Here is a 15791-nt window from a genome sequence, read left to right on the forward strand (position 1 = left end):
ACTTCCGAGGCCAAACCTGCAAAATCTGCCCAGAAAGTGTGCAGAGCTCAAAGCCCTGGGGAATGGACTCTCCACAGTCCTGGGCCCCTGCTCTCAGCCCCTCCAGGAGGGAGTGGAGACCCTCACCCATACACCCATTTCACAGATGGGGAAACTGAACCCTGGGTCAGCCCCTATGCCCCACCACTCAGCTCCCCCAGAATGCCAGAGGCTTTGTGTCCACAGGTCCACCCCCGGGCAGCCACCCTGCCCCAGATGTCACATTCTGAAGACACTTCCCAAACCAAAGCAGCTCTGGAGTCTCATTTCCCCATACCTGCCAAGTTCTGTCCCCAAACATGCAGCAGAACTAAGAATTCACAAAGCCCCAAGATCGACTGCTCACTGTCCTGCCCTCACATTAGGGGCACACTGGGTCTTAAAATCAGGGAGCCTCTCCCAGTCTAATCTGATCGGGTCCCATCTGGGCTTCCTGAGCCCTGACCCATGCTTCTTGCCCTGCACATGTTGGAGCTTTCCCATCATCCTGACCCCAGAAACAGCTGCTCCACGACCACCCAAGCATCTTTTCAAAGTCCGTGGAGGCCCCACCCAGGACCAGTGGACACTTCACACCCACTGTGCCAGGAACACACGTGGGACCAGGCACATGGCACAACGCAGACCCCTGGTCTCTGCAAAGAAGCTGTCCCTAGGGTCGAGGGCATCTCAGCCCAAAAGAAGGCTGGGAAGGCTTCTCACAGGAGGGGCGCCTGCACCGAGGCCTGAAATGCCCAACAAACTGAATTAATTACTCGGCGCCCTGTTCCCCTGTGCACAGCGCCTGCTGTGTGCCCCGCTCCGCAGGTATGTGGATTCCCCAGATACTCCAAGTTCTCACTGTCTTGGGCCTCACAGCCTGGGTGGCCCCTTCCTGCCCACTGAGACAGCTCCAGCATCACTGGCTACAAACTTCCCAAGTTCCTCCGTGGTCAGGGCAGCTTCCCTCTCTTGAGTGCCCACAGCGCCCACACATACCGCGAGCATCGGCACCCAGCCCACCTCCCCTGCTAGACAATCAGAGCTGGCACCCAAGCCACAGCCAGGGAGGGAACACAAAGACCATCTGGGGCCAGAGTCGGACAAGGCGGGGGCAGCAGGGGAGGGAGGGAGCCAAGTCAGCTGTCCCAGCCCAAGTGGCCTGGGAATCCAACGAGTGGGCAGGCCCTCCAGCTGAGCTACCAAAGGCTTGGCGGCGTAGCCCAGACACCCCGGCCTGAGGCTCCCGTGCCCAGATGCTCCTCCCACTGGGTCTCCTGCACCAGGTCTGAACAAAACTGGATGCTCGCCAGCCCTGAACACTGCCCGGCTTCTCATGGGCTCCCAGGACCTGGGGAGGAGAAGCAGGTTTACCTATCACACTTTTGGCAAATGACGCTCTTTTGAGAGTGGCCAGGCCCAAGTCGCCAATCTTCACAGACCCAGTTGGTCCGGTGATAAAAATATTGTCGCATTTCAGGTCTCGGTGGATGATGGGCGGCGTCCTCGTGTGCAGGAACAGCAGGCCCTTCAGGATCTGCCGGCACCAGCTGCGGAGAACCTTGGGCTTCATCACCTTGAACCGCTTCAGGTACCTGCAGGGGTGCACAGGCACAGCTCACCAAGCAGCTCACCGGCAGCGGCCCCCTAGCAAAGCCCCCACCTAACATTGCTCAGGAAGTCCATTCCAGTGCACATGACGCACACCTGTGACAGGTAGTGAAGGTGAGATGGGAAGGCCGGCTCCAGTTCTGCCCTGGAGCCAGGCCCCTGAGCAGGCAGCAGGGTGGGCTCACGACCCTCTTGCTCCCCTCATGCCAAGGACCTGGCTGCTAAAGCTCATACTAAGCTCCATCTTGGCCTCATGGGGAGACGGTGCCAGGCTGACTTACAAGTTGCCCAAGGCAGGACAGAGTCCCGGCCAGCAGATGCTCAGGTGCGGGGGTGAGGGTTACGAAAGCCCAGGGCCTGTCAGAACCACAGGGGCCAGGTGGGGCTCTCCCTGCCACTGGCCACCTGTGTGGCCTGCCCTGAGCTGTGACCTAGGAGGAGGTGGTGGGTGAAGCTGAGAAAAGGCTCTCCCCTTGCAGCACATCCACCTATGAGGGAAACCGCCTGGCTGAGGGGCACTGAAGCCCTGCCTAAGGCTGCAGGGTCCAACGATTCAGGTGGACCCAGGATACAGCACCAGGCGGGGAGCCCCCATCCCCACAGTGCAGACTGGGGGCTTAGTGAGCAGCAACAAGCTGCCGTGGCCACCCCACTCCCCACTCCCCAACCCTCGCTAACCACCTCCACGTCCTCAGAATCCCACAGTCCCCACTGTGCACCCTGCCCAGCCTGCGTCCTGAGCCTGAGGATGTGCCAGGCTGGCTCCCAGGCGGAAACAGAACCCCAGCCAGAAACAAGGCCCAGACACCACAGACACATCAACCATCTCCATGGGAAGTCAAGCACCTCCTGGCATCCCACACAGGAGAGGAAAGAGGAGACAGCCTCCCACAGGCACCAGCCAGGACCGCCCCAGCAGCCCAAGGCCTCACCCCCAGCTATGGTGGCCCTGTACCCATGCCAGGACCTGCCCCAGCCCTCCGGAAGCGGAGCTTACGTCTTCAGTGTCCCTGAGGTCATCAGCTCGGTCACCAGCACAATGCACCGCTTGCCCTTGGCGCTAGACTCCCAGAAGTCGTAGAAGCGCACGATGTTGGGGTGCTGCAGGCCTTTCAGCATCTCAGCCTCTTCCTTGAACCGCTGCCGCTCCAGCTTGGTGAGCTTCCGGTCCTAGAGGGCCAGAGACATGCTAAGTGAGCAAGAGATGGGACACAGGAGGGGACACGGCGGTGTCACATCCCAGCGGCGCAGTAGGACCAGCCCTTCCCGTACCCACAGGCAGCTAAGCGGCTACGACAGAGGGGCACACAGACACTGGCACCATAACTGCTGACTCCTAGGCCCCCACAACCCTGGACACAGCCCCCACAAAGGAACCTCAGCAAAAAGACATCCTAGGAAGCCGAAGGTCTCGTAAATCCACACAGCCACACTTGAGCACTTCTCCCAAAAATACACCTCTAAGGCCTTTGCCTCCTCCACAATCACTCCCATTCTGTGTGTTTGTGAAAAGAATGAACCATCAGTTTACTTCTAATGTATACACAACTCGGAGGAAGTGCTCAGGGCCCAGTAGATTGGAACAGAGGAGACGTGGACAGGTGACTGAGACAACAGCTGAGAATAGAGGGAAGAGAAAAGCCCCAGCAGAGACAAACTGACCAGCCAGCAGCCCAGAGGGCAGCCCAGGCCCTCCAGTGCAGGAGGGACACAGCAGATTACCTCCCCAGACCTTTGGCCCACTGTGTCCACACAAGCCAGCAGAACCAATCACTGACCTAAGTTTACAATAGAAAACGGCAAACAAACATGACCATCATCACCCGGGAGCCCTGGTCAGGTGCATGCCCCACACTCCCGCTCCACCCACCATCCCACAAGGGGACCAGCAACCCCGGGCACCACATTCAAACATGCCCCAGCACCGGCCACCCTCCCGCCGCCTGCCCAACCTCCGCCTCTCCCCTCTGACTCCCATCACCCATCCCTCGCCACCCTGTCTCCCACCTCCTCCCTCACTGCAGTCCCCCTGGATCCTGGCCCTTCCCTTCCCCCAAATACTTCAACAGATTCTCTCCACAGAGGGTTCAGAATAAATCCAGGGAGCCCGCATGGTCCCGAAGGCTCCATGTGCTTCCAACTTCCCCTCACGAGGTGGTAGCCACGCCCAAAGGCCCAGTCAAGGACTCTCCTCCTGCTGCACACATGCCATGCCCTTCTCACCTCCACCCGGGCCTGCCCCCAGGATCAACTCCTTGTCTTGGTCCAATGAGCCCACGGAGCAATGCCGGCCTCTGTTCCACCATTCCCATGAGAACGTCAGAAAAGAAACGTGTATTTTCAGAAGGAAACTAGAAACATAACTGAACACAGAACAGCAAAATTCCAGGGAATTCTAAACAGACAGAAAGCAAGTAAATCTGGACTGATGAGGGGAGAGATCAGAGTGAAAGTAAAGGCAAGCCCAGACCCCTGGATCCTTCCGGAAAGGCCCAAAGAACGTCAAGCAAGCCAGACTCCAAAGCAGAGAGGAGAAGCGGGCGGCAGGATGGCGACAAGGGTCATCTTGGGGAAAAAAATTACATCCCAAATGCGGCCACGCCCATGAGACCCTTCTTCCTCCATCAATCCACCAGACCCCTCCCCACAGCAGGAATCCTCATGTTCCCCTTCACTCCAGTATGGGACTTCGCGATGACTATCACCACAGGGCCAGGCAATACCCAGAGAAGCCACTGTCATGATGGGGCCAACCGAGAAAACAAAGAATTCAGAGACCAACGGCAACTCCCAAAAACATCTAATTAATGTTGCCATAAAGACTCAAGAGTTGACACAAGTAAGTAAAATCAAGCTTCTATTGAGAAAGGAACACTCGAGAAAGAGCTCTTGCAAATTAACACAGGGATGGGGACTGCCTTTCCTAACAAGCTCAGTGTTATTTTAGAAATAAGATATTCCATAATCCAGTGAAACATTGCGTACAAAAAAGTTCATGTTTAATCCAGACAATAAAATGCAAACAATGCTCTACTCATCAAAAACGACTCTTTAAGCCAGGTGCGGTAGCTCACGCCTGAGTCCCAGCTACTCGGGGTGCTGAGGCAGAGGATGGCTGGAGCCCAGAAGCTCGAGACCAGCCTGGGTAACACAGCGGGACCCCATCTCCAAAAAAATGGTTATTTATTTAAGTCAAGTCACAAACTGGGAAAAACTATTCTCAATACATAAATCTGACAAAGGACTCAGATCCAAAATGTATAGAGAACTCCTGAAATTCAATAATAAACATGTGAACAGATACTTCACCAAAAACACAGAAATGGCCAACAGCACACGGAAAGTGCCTGAGCATCATCAGTCACTGGGAAAATGCCAACAAAGACCACACTGAGATATACCCCACACCCACCAGACAGGCTAAATTAAAAGACGGATACGGCCGGGCGCGGTGGCTCACGCCTGTAATCCCAGCACTTTGGGAGACTGAGGCGGGCAGATCATGAGGTCAGGAGATCGAGACCGTCCTGGCTAACACAGTGAAACCTGCCTCTCCAAAAAATACAAAAAAATTAGCTGGGCGTGGTGGCGGGTGCCTGTAGTCCCAGCTACTCGGACAGCTGAGGCAGGAGAATGGCGTGAACCCAGGAGGCGGAGCTTGTAGTGAGCCAAGATCCAAGATCGCGCCACCGCACTCCAGCCTAGGCGGCAGAGCGAGACTCCATCTCAAAAAAAAAAAAAAAAAAAAAAAAAGATGGATACTTCCAGCTGCTGGGGAGGCTGGGGAACAGCGAGCCCCACCTGGCACACTGCTTCAGGTGGTGCAGCCCTCAGAGGACGGCTTGGCAGGGTTCACACCTGCTCTGTGTCCAGCCACTCCCCTCCCAGGATCCATCTGGGAGGAAGGAAAACATAAGTCCATAAAAAATGGACTTGGATACTGGAAGCAGCATAATTCATCATAGCCCCACCTGGAAACCACAAAAACGTTTGGGGCCAGGTGAATGAACCGTGCTGCACCCATCCAAATGGGGTCATGGCTCAGCAGCCAAAAGGAGCACACTCCTGCCTCTCAGCAGCAGAGGGGAAGGCCGAAAGCATCGCACTGAACAAAAGAGGCCAAACAAAAGACTATGTCCGGTAGGACCCCATCTTCATGTGAAACTCTGGAAAAGACAGACTAATATCTGGGGGATGCCATCAGAATAATGGTTGCCTCCCGGGTGGGTAGAAGTGGGAGCCAAGAGATCTCGGGGTCGGGGGTGAGAGAGACATGTTCCACATCATAACAGCACACGTGGGCTGCACCTCTATGTGCGTTTGTCAGAGCTCGACTTGCACACTTAAGTTCTGTGTGTTTCATTACATGCAAATTACCCTTCAATTTTTCATATATAAAAACAAAAAAAGGAAAAAGATCCAAAGACCAAATGAGAGAAGTAGAAGAAAGAAAATAGAAGAGAAACATTAAGAGACATGGAAGAACTGCCTGGAAGTCAAACTATGTCAAAAGGGTTCTAGGAACATGAACCAGGAAGTATAAACAGATGGTAGAATATCATTTCCCTGAGCTGGAAGGAGAACGATTTAGAATAAAACGGCCCACCAAGGCCAGGTCAGAGTAAATGAACAGCCCACCTCCAGGCTGTTCTAGTGAAATGTCAGCACCCCAAGCAAGTCCTATCCACAAAAGACGGCCCAGATGAGCAGTGACTCTAAAAGGAGACACTGGGTGCAGGTGGCGGGGACAGTGTCCTCAACGTGCTAACTCGGAATTCTATACCCTGCCAAATGGACACGAAGCCAGGCGGCCCGGACTCATTTTCAGACATGCAGGAGCTCAAAGTTAACTTCCCATGCAGTCTAGGTGGAACAAGTTCCCAGAAGAAATGTTTCCACAACACACAACACAACATAACACAACAGAAAAACATGCACCCAGGGTGACCCTCGAGGTCCCTGGGGGTGAAGGAAGCTGGAGAGGAGATGGCAGTGCTCAGCTAGGCCAGTTAGCCCAGGAAGCCTTCTCTGGGAAACAGCATGTCAGTTTACGATTCCCTTTCAGTGCGCTTAGTCCTTGATTCTAGGAGAAACTCAAAGAATCATTTATAGCACAAGTTATTTTTGCCAGTGTTTTAGCACCAACAGTAACGTGTAAAAGATTTCATTGTAGTTTCAGAGCAAAATGTTCACATTCTAAATGACTAAGAAAAAAATGGGAGGTGGGGGGCGTACCCTGCATGCACTACAGTCTTTGTTTTTTCACAGCAGTTACCTACCGAAGTTGATAAATATAAGACACGAAAGTCAGAAATGGTTAATGGTGCCTCTTAGAGGTGGGCCTGGAAGGGAAGAGGATCTCATTTTAAATTCCAGGCCACACGACTATTTTAATCAACATGACACATTGCTTGGTGATTTTTATGGTAGGGGAGACAGGGTCTCACTCTGTCACCCAGGCTGGAGTGCCATGGTGTGATCATAGCTCACTGCAGCCTCAATTTCCTGGGCTCAGGTGACCCTCCCACCTCAGCTTTTTGAGTAGCAGGGGCTACAGGCGCATGCTACTATGCTGGCTAATTTTGTTTTTTTCTTAGAGATGGTGGTCTCACTATGTTGCCCAGGCTGCTCTTGAACTCCTGGGCTCAACAGATCCTCCTGCCTTGACCTCCCAAAAGTGCTGGGATTGCAGGTGTGAGCCACCACACGCAGGCTGCTTGGTACTTTAACGGTCAGTTAGTGTGTCCCCCTCCGAGTCCTGCCCGGAGCCCACCTACAGGGTGTGCTGCCCCCCACAGAGCCTGTCCACATCCTCATCACTTGTTTGGTGATCTCGGGTTGGCCTGCATTGCAGGAGCAACTCCATGAACATCTGTGGGCTGAACTCACTCATTAACCTACCAGGAAGGCTCACAGTCAACAAGCCACGGCAGGAAGATGCACCTGATCCCTAAACGATTCCCAAAACCTGCCAGGCTCACACGGTGCTTCAAGGTTTGGTGTTGAGTCAGGGGCCAGGGGATCCTGGCTGCTCACTCAACATGATACTCCTCCCTCCCAGACACTGAAGGGTAAGGTCAATGAGCACCAATCTTCTTCCTACCAAGTCCCCAGTGCTATGCAAATTCACGGCTCTTGTTCCCTCATAGTGGTGAAAATCAATCAGACGACAACAGATTTAAGGCATTCTGGGACAATGCCAGCTCTTGTTTGCTCTAGGAAAAAGGCCCTGTGGGTCACACACAGGCGAGGCAGGACACACCCTCCAAGCCGGGCAGCAAAGCCCCTCCGGGCCTGCACGAGTCACACAGTCAGGATGGTCAGAAGATTCTTGGTCCCAACGGGCCTTCCCAGCACCCCCAGGATACCTGGGAAACCTCCAGGGATTGCCTTCGGTGTGGACTGAGAGCATCAGAGGTTCCTGCCCTGAACATGCCAGGGTGTCTACAGGCAGCCCCCTCCTATGACACTTCAGGGCCACCTGCTCTGCCAGAACAGTCCCCAGTGGGCAACGGTTGGAGATGTCAGACCTACCAGGGGCACACTTGGGATTCCATGGCATCCCCCTTTCAGCTAGGCAGGACCCCAAAATCCAACCCCTTGAAGGGGCAGAACTGGGTCCCACCAGGAGGTGAGCCCCACACACACTCGGGCAGAGGAGTGCCCAGAACCAGCAAGGCTGAGCCCCGGAAGACAAGCCTACGGCAGGGACTCGCTCCAGTTCCATGGGGCCATAAATCAAAACCAAAGGAAGCCTGGAGCATCTCTGTCCACAGTAGTCCCATGCACGGAGAACTGGCCCAGGACAGAGGCCCCAGGTGCAGCATGGGAAGGCATCAGGTCTCTGGTAGAGCTTGGGCCTAACCAAGGACTCGCCTCCCTGTCACTTAAGTGCTCACACCCAAAAGCCATGATATCCACAGGGACACACTGGGAAGACAGCATGAGACTTCCACCATATGTGTCCCCTTCTGTCCCCTCCACCCCCGGGAGAGTGTCCCCACTGCTTCAGGAGGCCTGGCATCCCCACACACTCCACACCCTCTTGGTGGGAAGGGCCTCCCTGCTATTCCCAGGTCTGGAAGATTTGAACCAGTCGACCCAAGCTGGGGGCCAGCAGGCTCTTGCCTGCCCTTTCATCACGAAGTGGAGGGAGGGTCTGGGTCTGGTTCCAGGAGGTCAGGGTTTGGCAAGTGCACAGGCATGGCTGCTGCAGAGCAAGCCACACCATCCCCCATGCTCTGTCTGGAGTTGCTCAGATAGTCACGGAGGCTCTGCGTATGTGGAAAGGGCTGTTCACAATCCCATGGGAATGCAGCCAACAAATGAGAAAACCAATAAATATTCAACTACACACTGTGCCAAAAATTACCAGTCAGGGCAACCCTGGCCCCGAGGAAAAGCTCCAGTTTCAGGCAGCCTGGGGAGGAGGGTACCCCCCGCCACCCCATCTAAGGCATGGGCAGGTCTGGGGTCCCTGGAGGAAGCAGCCTCTGGGGCAGGCATGATGTTTGAGCAGTAGGCGGTTTACATCACTACAGGGCCAGGCAACAGGGCACCACTTGGACAAGAGGCAGGCGCTGGGACTGCTCTGTAGTGAGTGGTCGGTGGGCTCAGCGGAGCCAGTTTGATATCAACACCGCGCACCCGCCACCAGCCAGCGAAGGGCAGGCCTGACAGAGCTCTTCCACCTGCCGCCTCCAGCATTCTCTGCTGGTCTTCAAACACGCTCACTTCCTTTAAAGCCAAGTTCCCTCTTTAACCTCATCTTGAGCAACAAAATGACACAACTGTATTGACAGGTGCGCCACTGTGTGTTTTCTCTAATTCATGTTTTTAAAAAGAACATCATAGCTGGGCACGGTGGCTCACACCTGTAATCCCAGCACTTCGGGAGGCCGAGGTGGGGCGGACCACCTGAGGTCAGGAGTTGGAACCAGCCTGGCCAACGTGGTGAAACCCCATCTCTATTAAAAATACAAAAATTAGCCAGGCACGGGGGTGGGTGCCTGTAATCCCAGCTACTCGGGAGGCTGAGGCAGGAGAATCACTTGAACCTGGGAGGCGGAGGTTGCAGTGAGCCGAGATCATGCCGTTGCACTCCAGCCTGGGTGACAGAGTGAGACTCCGTCTCAAAAAAAAAGAACATCATTATAAAGATGGACATTTTTCCCGACACCACCAAATAAAAGTGGCCAAGGAGGGCAAGGAGTCACAGAGGCTGATATGGCCCCAGAATGTTCACAGAAGAGGGACCCTGATGCCAGTGACCCGTCCCAGATGCCGCCCTCCATCTGGGTGAGTGCAGCCAGAGAAGGAGGTGCTCAGTAGGGGTGAGACGGCGGCACTGGGCTCTTCCCACATTCAGTCTTCTTTGTCAAGGGCTCCAAGAAGTTTATAATTCTCTGAGGCAGACACCTGAGCTTGAAGATCTGGCCCCTGGTTGCTTTTGTAAATCATACTATTTTATCTGAAAAGGGAGGGAGGAATTATTAACTGGGTGTGGTGGCACACGCCTGGTGTCTCAGTTACTTGGGAGGCTGACATGGGAGAATCACCTGAGCCCGGAAGCAGAGGGTGTAGCTGAGCCAAGATCCTGCCACTGCACTCTAGCCTGGGCCACGGAGCAAGACCCTGCCTCAAAGAAAGGGGGCAGGGAGGGGCAGAGGGAACAGGGGGAGGTGCCAAGTGAGCTTTACTCTCTTAAAGGCCACCTGGCACCCTGCCCCCCAACATACACACCGGTACTCACCCTGTCACCCACACACAGAAAGAAGTAGGTGCCTGCCTGCCCCAGGGGTAAGCTGGGATGTAAAATGTGTCATCATAGGTTCAAACAGTTGTAAAAGATGCCATTTCCAGCATTCTATAAATACTGACTTTTTAAAAATGTTTTTTGAAATGTTTCCCATGGAACCCAAATGTCAGCAATCTGATGCCCTTCACCAGTTGTTTCTAAACACATGAATAAACATGTCTCCAGCTCCAGCCAGGACACACACCTCCATTCCCACGGAGCTGATGGACACGACGTGGCTCCTCCCAAAAGCCTCCCACTGACTGCCCTGCCACACTTTCCTGCCATCACATCGTTCCTATTGGAATCTAGCTTTTCTTAGTTCATAAGACTCTAAGGCCCACAGGATTTTCTTCAGGACTGAATCACTACCATAAATTAGCAGTGCATAGTTGACCAAAGCAAAGAGATAACTAATTTTGTTGAAAGTGCCTCCGTTACCGAGCCAGATGGAGCTCTTATGCCAATTACTTGGGGTGTCCGTGGGTGACTCTAAATCATGTCTAGAAGGAGGCAGGCCCAGCATCGTTCTGTCCACCTTCTGGTGTGTGGATGTTGAACTTTGAGAAGGCCTGATCCTGCCAGCCAGTAGACAAGTGGAGACAGTCTGCCATGGCCTTATCACGAACTCTCCACGCTCCCTCGAGCACGTACAAAACTCCAGCTGTCCTTCCCCGGGACCAGCTGGCAGCCGTGCCAGGGACTCCTCTAGGTTTTACTGAACACATGCAATGGGGGTGGTGCCCAGTCCATACAGGCCCCCCATACCAGCACCCAGCATAAGGGCCAGCAGCAAGGGAGGTCCAGGGAAGGTCAGGGGTCCCCACCCATCTGCCTGAAGGAAGCCCCCATGCCCAGCATGAGCACAGCAGGTCAGTTTTGGGCCAGGCCCTCTATGCAGGGCCCCACCCTCCCCACCACAGAGCCCTGGTCACAGGGCAGGCTGCAGGAGACCCCCCCCCATCCCAGGCCCACCCATTACCCTCCATCGTGGGCAGAGACAGGGCCACTGTGGGAAGCCAGTGGAGCTGTCACCACGTGGCAGGAATGTGTGGGCAGTCCAGGAGGAGGGCAGGACCACAGAATGGAGCCATGAAGGCCACCCCAGGGAGGTCTCCCCAGCTAGGGCCTCAGGGAGACCCAACCCTCTGCCCAACAGCAGCTGTGACACGCTGTCCAGTTAGTCCCTCTGCCCGTCAGCTCCTGGCTGGGCTGCAGGGTAATCAGCTCTAACTCAGTGGGCCCCACCCCCCTTCACAAAACAGTAAAGGTCGGAGGTCTCCTCAGGGTTGGTGCAAGGCTGTGCTAACAGGTGGAGTTGCCCAGAACCGCAGCTGCCACAGCCGGCCTCACCCTCGGCCCGTCCCTACCATGCCCCATCCTGCACTGGTGTTGGGCAGAGTGGACAGAACAGGAAAGGCTATTCCAACCAGAGAGACGGGGTGAAACCTACGCTCAGACACTGACCCTGCCTCTCAGCTCAGCTCCCCATTTGTGTACTGGGCGGATAGCAGCACCCGTCCCCCACAGTGTCCAGCCCTCAGCCAGTAAGATGCACCCTGCATATACCCTCATGGGCTCTGGGTAGTGCACCTGCTCCAGGGGAGGCCTGGCCCCCTGCAGATCAAGCAGGCAGGACCTATGCTCATTCACACCCTGGGGGAACCACTTTAAACAACCAAGACTCCCTCCCCCACAACGCTGCAGCCAGGGAACCCTGTCCTGGAGGAAGAGGGGATCCCCTTTGGTCCCAGGCCTCCAACACCATGTGATGTCCCAGCCGAGAGGAGCCGGGCACTAGCCAGGGTGGGGCCCGGACATGCCTGCACTCTCCAGGCTTCCAGGGCAGGGCACCAAGGCCAGCGCTACCATCTGTACCTGCGCTCAGCTGGATCAGAAATGACAGAGCCCAAGCAAGGAAGCAGGTGAGCTAGCCAGTGGCAACAGGTGGAGCTGGGCACATGGCATACGGGTGTTTTGTTTCCAAATAAAAGTTTTAAAGCTTGTAGGGCTGACCTAGAGCTCCATAAAAGCAAAGGAGCCCCCACACAGCCTCCTCCACCTGAGCGCCCCCGTTCTCAGCACTGCGGGTCCCCAGACGGGCTAAGCCTCGGCCCACACTGCCCCGAGCAGACACCTGCCCAGCCCTCTGTGGACAGGGGTCTCCCCAAGGACTGGCATCCTTAAAGGAAGCCAATGACAAACTTGGAAACGATCCACACTTCCTCCTTAACGTTAGGGGGTCTCTGGGGGGAAAGGGAAAGGGCTTCCTCCCTAGGGTCCATATCCACACTTTTGGACGCAGGTATCCCTACTGTGGTCAGAAGAACTGATGAGCATTTGTCCTTGTGTGCACTTTCTGAAAGACAGGAGCAGGAGGGACTCGAGCCCAGCATCACCCAGGGCTGCCGCAGGCCCTCCAGGACAGTGGCCAGCCCCGCCCACGGCATGTTGACCAATGGGACTGGGGGTATTGGTGGATACCGACCATTCACATTTGGGGGAAGTGGCTGACAGAAACCTACCTTGTCAGAGTGCCACCTCGTCCTAGATCGGGCTGGAGGAAGGGAGAGAGCTTGAACCCATGCCCCTCCCCTCCAGGGACATGCAGGTGCCCTTCTCTCCTGTCTACAGGTGGGCTTAACACGGGCAGGTGAGGGGCAGAGGGACACAGTCCTGGCCCCTGGTCTCAGCCACAAGTCCTGGTGCCGTGTCACTGGGTGGCCACCCCCCTCTTCAAGGTCAGAAGTCAGTAGGCTGCCCTGGCCCTGTGTGAGTCCTGACAGCCAACCTGTCACATCCAGGCTCCCCACGCCCATCCGTTCTCCCTCGGACACAGGGGAAAGAGGGAGAGCCGGGATAGGTGTTCCTGGGGCAGAGGGGTGCAGCCAGCTCAGCACAACCAAACCCCAGGGAGCCGGGGCAGCCCTGGCCCTGAGAGCAAGACAAACCAGACACACACCCCTAGCATGGACAGGCAGCTGTGCAGCGTCAGCCCCAGACACCCCCCAACACGGACAGGCAGCTGTGCAGGGCCAGCCCCAGACACCCCCCAACACGGACAGGCAGCTGTGCAGGGCCAGCCCCAGACACCCCCCAACACGGACAGGCAGCTGTGCAGGGCCAGCCCCAGACACCCCCCCAACACGGACAGGCCGCTGTGCAGGGTCAGCCCCAGACACCCCCCCAACAGACAGGCAGCTGTGCAGGGTCAGCCCCAGACACCCCCCCAACACGGACAGGCCGCTGTGCAGGGTCAGCCCCAGACACCCCCCCAACAGACAGGCAGCTGTGCAGGGTCAGCCCCAGACACCCCCCAACACGGACAGGCAGCTGTGCAGGGTCAGCCCCAGACACCCCCCAACACGGACAGGCAGCTGTGCAGGGCCAGCCCCAGACACCCCCCCAACATGGACACAGGCAGCACACACTGTGCAGGGTCAGCCCCAGACACCCCCCAACACGGACAGGCAGCTGTGCAGGGCCAGCCCCAGACACCCCCCCAACATGGACACAGGCAGCACACACTGTGCAGGGCCAGCCCCAGACACCCCCCCAACATGGACAGGCAGCTGTGCAGGGTCAGCCCCAGACACCCCCCCAACATGGACAGGCAGCTGTGCAGCGTCAGCCCCAGACACCCCCCCAACACGGACAGGCAGCTGTGCAGGGTCAGCCCCAGACACACCCCCAACACGGACAGGCAGCTGTGCAGGGTCAGCCCCAGACACCCCCCCAACACGGACAGGCAGCTGTGCAGGGTCAGCCCCAGACACCCCCCCAACACGGACAGGCCGCTGTGCAGGGTCAGCCCCAGACACCCCCCCAACAGACAGGCAGCTGTGCAGGGTCAGCCCCAGACACCCCCCAACACGGACAGGCAGCTGTGCAGGGTCAGCCCCAGACACCCCCCAACACGGACAGGCAGCTGTGCAGGGCCAGCCCCAGACACCCCCCCAACATGGACACAGGCAGCACACACTGTGCAGGGTCAGCCCCAGACACCCCCCAACACGGACAGGCAGCTGTGCAGGGCCAGCCCCAGACACCCCCCCAACATGGACACAGGCAGCACACACTGTGCAGGGCCAGCCCCAGACACCCCCCCAACATGGACAGGCAGCTGTGCAGGGTCAGCCCCAGACACCCCCCCAACATGGACAGGCAGCTGTGCAGCGTCAGCCCCAGACACCCCCCCAACACGGACAGGCAGCTGTGCAGGGTCAGCCCCAGACACACCCCCAACAGACAGGCAGCTGTGCAGGCAGCACACACTGTGCAGGGCCAGCCCCAGACACCCCCACAACACGGACAGGCAGCTGTGCAGGGTCAGCCCCAGACACCCCCCCAACACGGACAGGCAGCTGTGCAGGGTCAGCCCCAGACACCCCCCCAACAGAGAGGCAGCTGTGCAGGCAGCACACACTGTGCAGGGCCAGCCCCAGACACCCCCACAACACGGACAGGCAGCTGTGCAGGGTCAGCCCCAGACACCCCCCCAACACGGACAGGCAGCTGTGCAGGGTCAGCCCCAGACACACACCCCTAGCATGGACAGGCAGCTGTGCAGCGTCAGCCCCAGACACCCCCCCAACAGACAGGCAGCTGTGCAGCGTCAGCCCCAGACACCCCCCCAACAGACAGGCAGCTGTGCAGGGTCAGCCCCAGACACCCCCCCAACACGGACAGGCAGCTGTGCAGGGTCAGCCCCAGACACCCCCCCAACAGACAGGCAGCTGTGCAGGCAGCACACACTGTGCAGGGCCAGCCCCAGACACCCCCACAACACGGACAGGCAGCTGTGCAGGGCCAGCCCCAGACACCCCCCCAACATGGACACAGGCAGCACACACTGTGCAGGGCCAGCCCCAGACACCCCCCAACATGGACAGGCAGCTGTGCAGGGCCAGCCACAGACACCCCCCAACATGGACAGGCAGCTGTGCAGGCAGCACACACTGTGCAGGGCCAGCCCCAAACGAGGAGGCCTTTCCTGTTCTCAAGGGAACACTGACATTACTTCCTGATGGGGAAATGTCTGCTCGAACCCTCAGCCTTGGACCAGAGCAGTGGTTCAACCACCTCAGGATGAAATGAAAATGGGGCTGGCCCAGCGGGCACACAAGTGAGGAAGAGAAATCCCCATGGGGCCATCCCACCCCAAAAACTTTCCTGATTGCAGGCCTGGGTCCTCCCCAGGAGAACACATTGGCACTCACCCAAGGTAACTGGGAGCCCGGTGGGCACAGGCCAGGCGGCCACTCCTGCATCTGACCACACCATGTATCTGGTATCTGGTTTCTAGAAAGGGCCAGCCCCACCCCATGGCCACTTCCCACAGGGACACCTAAAGATAGATTTGGAT

At 57.0% G+C, this 15791-nt stretch overlaps 1 protein-coding gene across 14 annotated transcripts in view; it reads right to left on the reverse strand.

The window, feature by feature from the left end:
- LOC105498871 (WNK lysine deficient protein kinase 2) overlaps positions 1–15791 on the reverse strand; it is a 142166-nt gene that overhangs the window by 91535 nt on the left and 34840 nt on the right. For all 14 annotated transcript variants that reach the window (XM_071077540.1, XM_071077539.1, XM_024786742.2 and 11 more), the window contains exons 3-4: positions 2627–2799; positions 1393–1613 (exon numbers count right to left, since the gene is read on the reverse strand). In XM_071077540.1, coding sequence (XP_070933641.1) covers positions 1393–1613; positions 2627–2799 — 394 coding nt within the window. The remainder of the gene's footprint in view (positions 1–1392; positions 1614–2626; positions 2800–15791) is intronic.

This window comes from Macaca nemestrina, chromosome 14 (genome assembly GCF_043159975.1).
Source record: "Macaca nemestrina isolate mMacNem1 chromosome 14, mMacNem.hap1, whole genome shotgun sequence".
In the NCBI taxonomy this organism is placed as follows: Eukaryota; Metazoa; Chordata; class Mammalia; order Primates; family Cercopithecidae; genus Macaca; species Macaca nemestrina.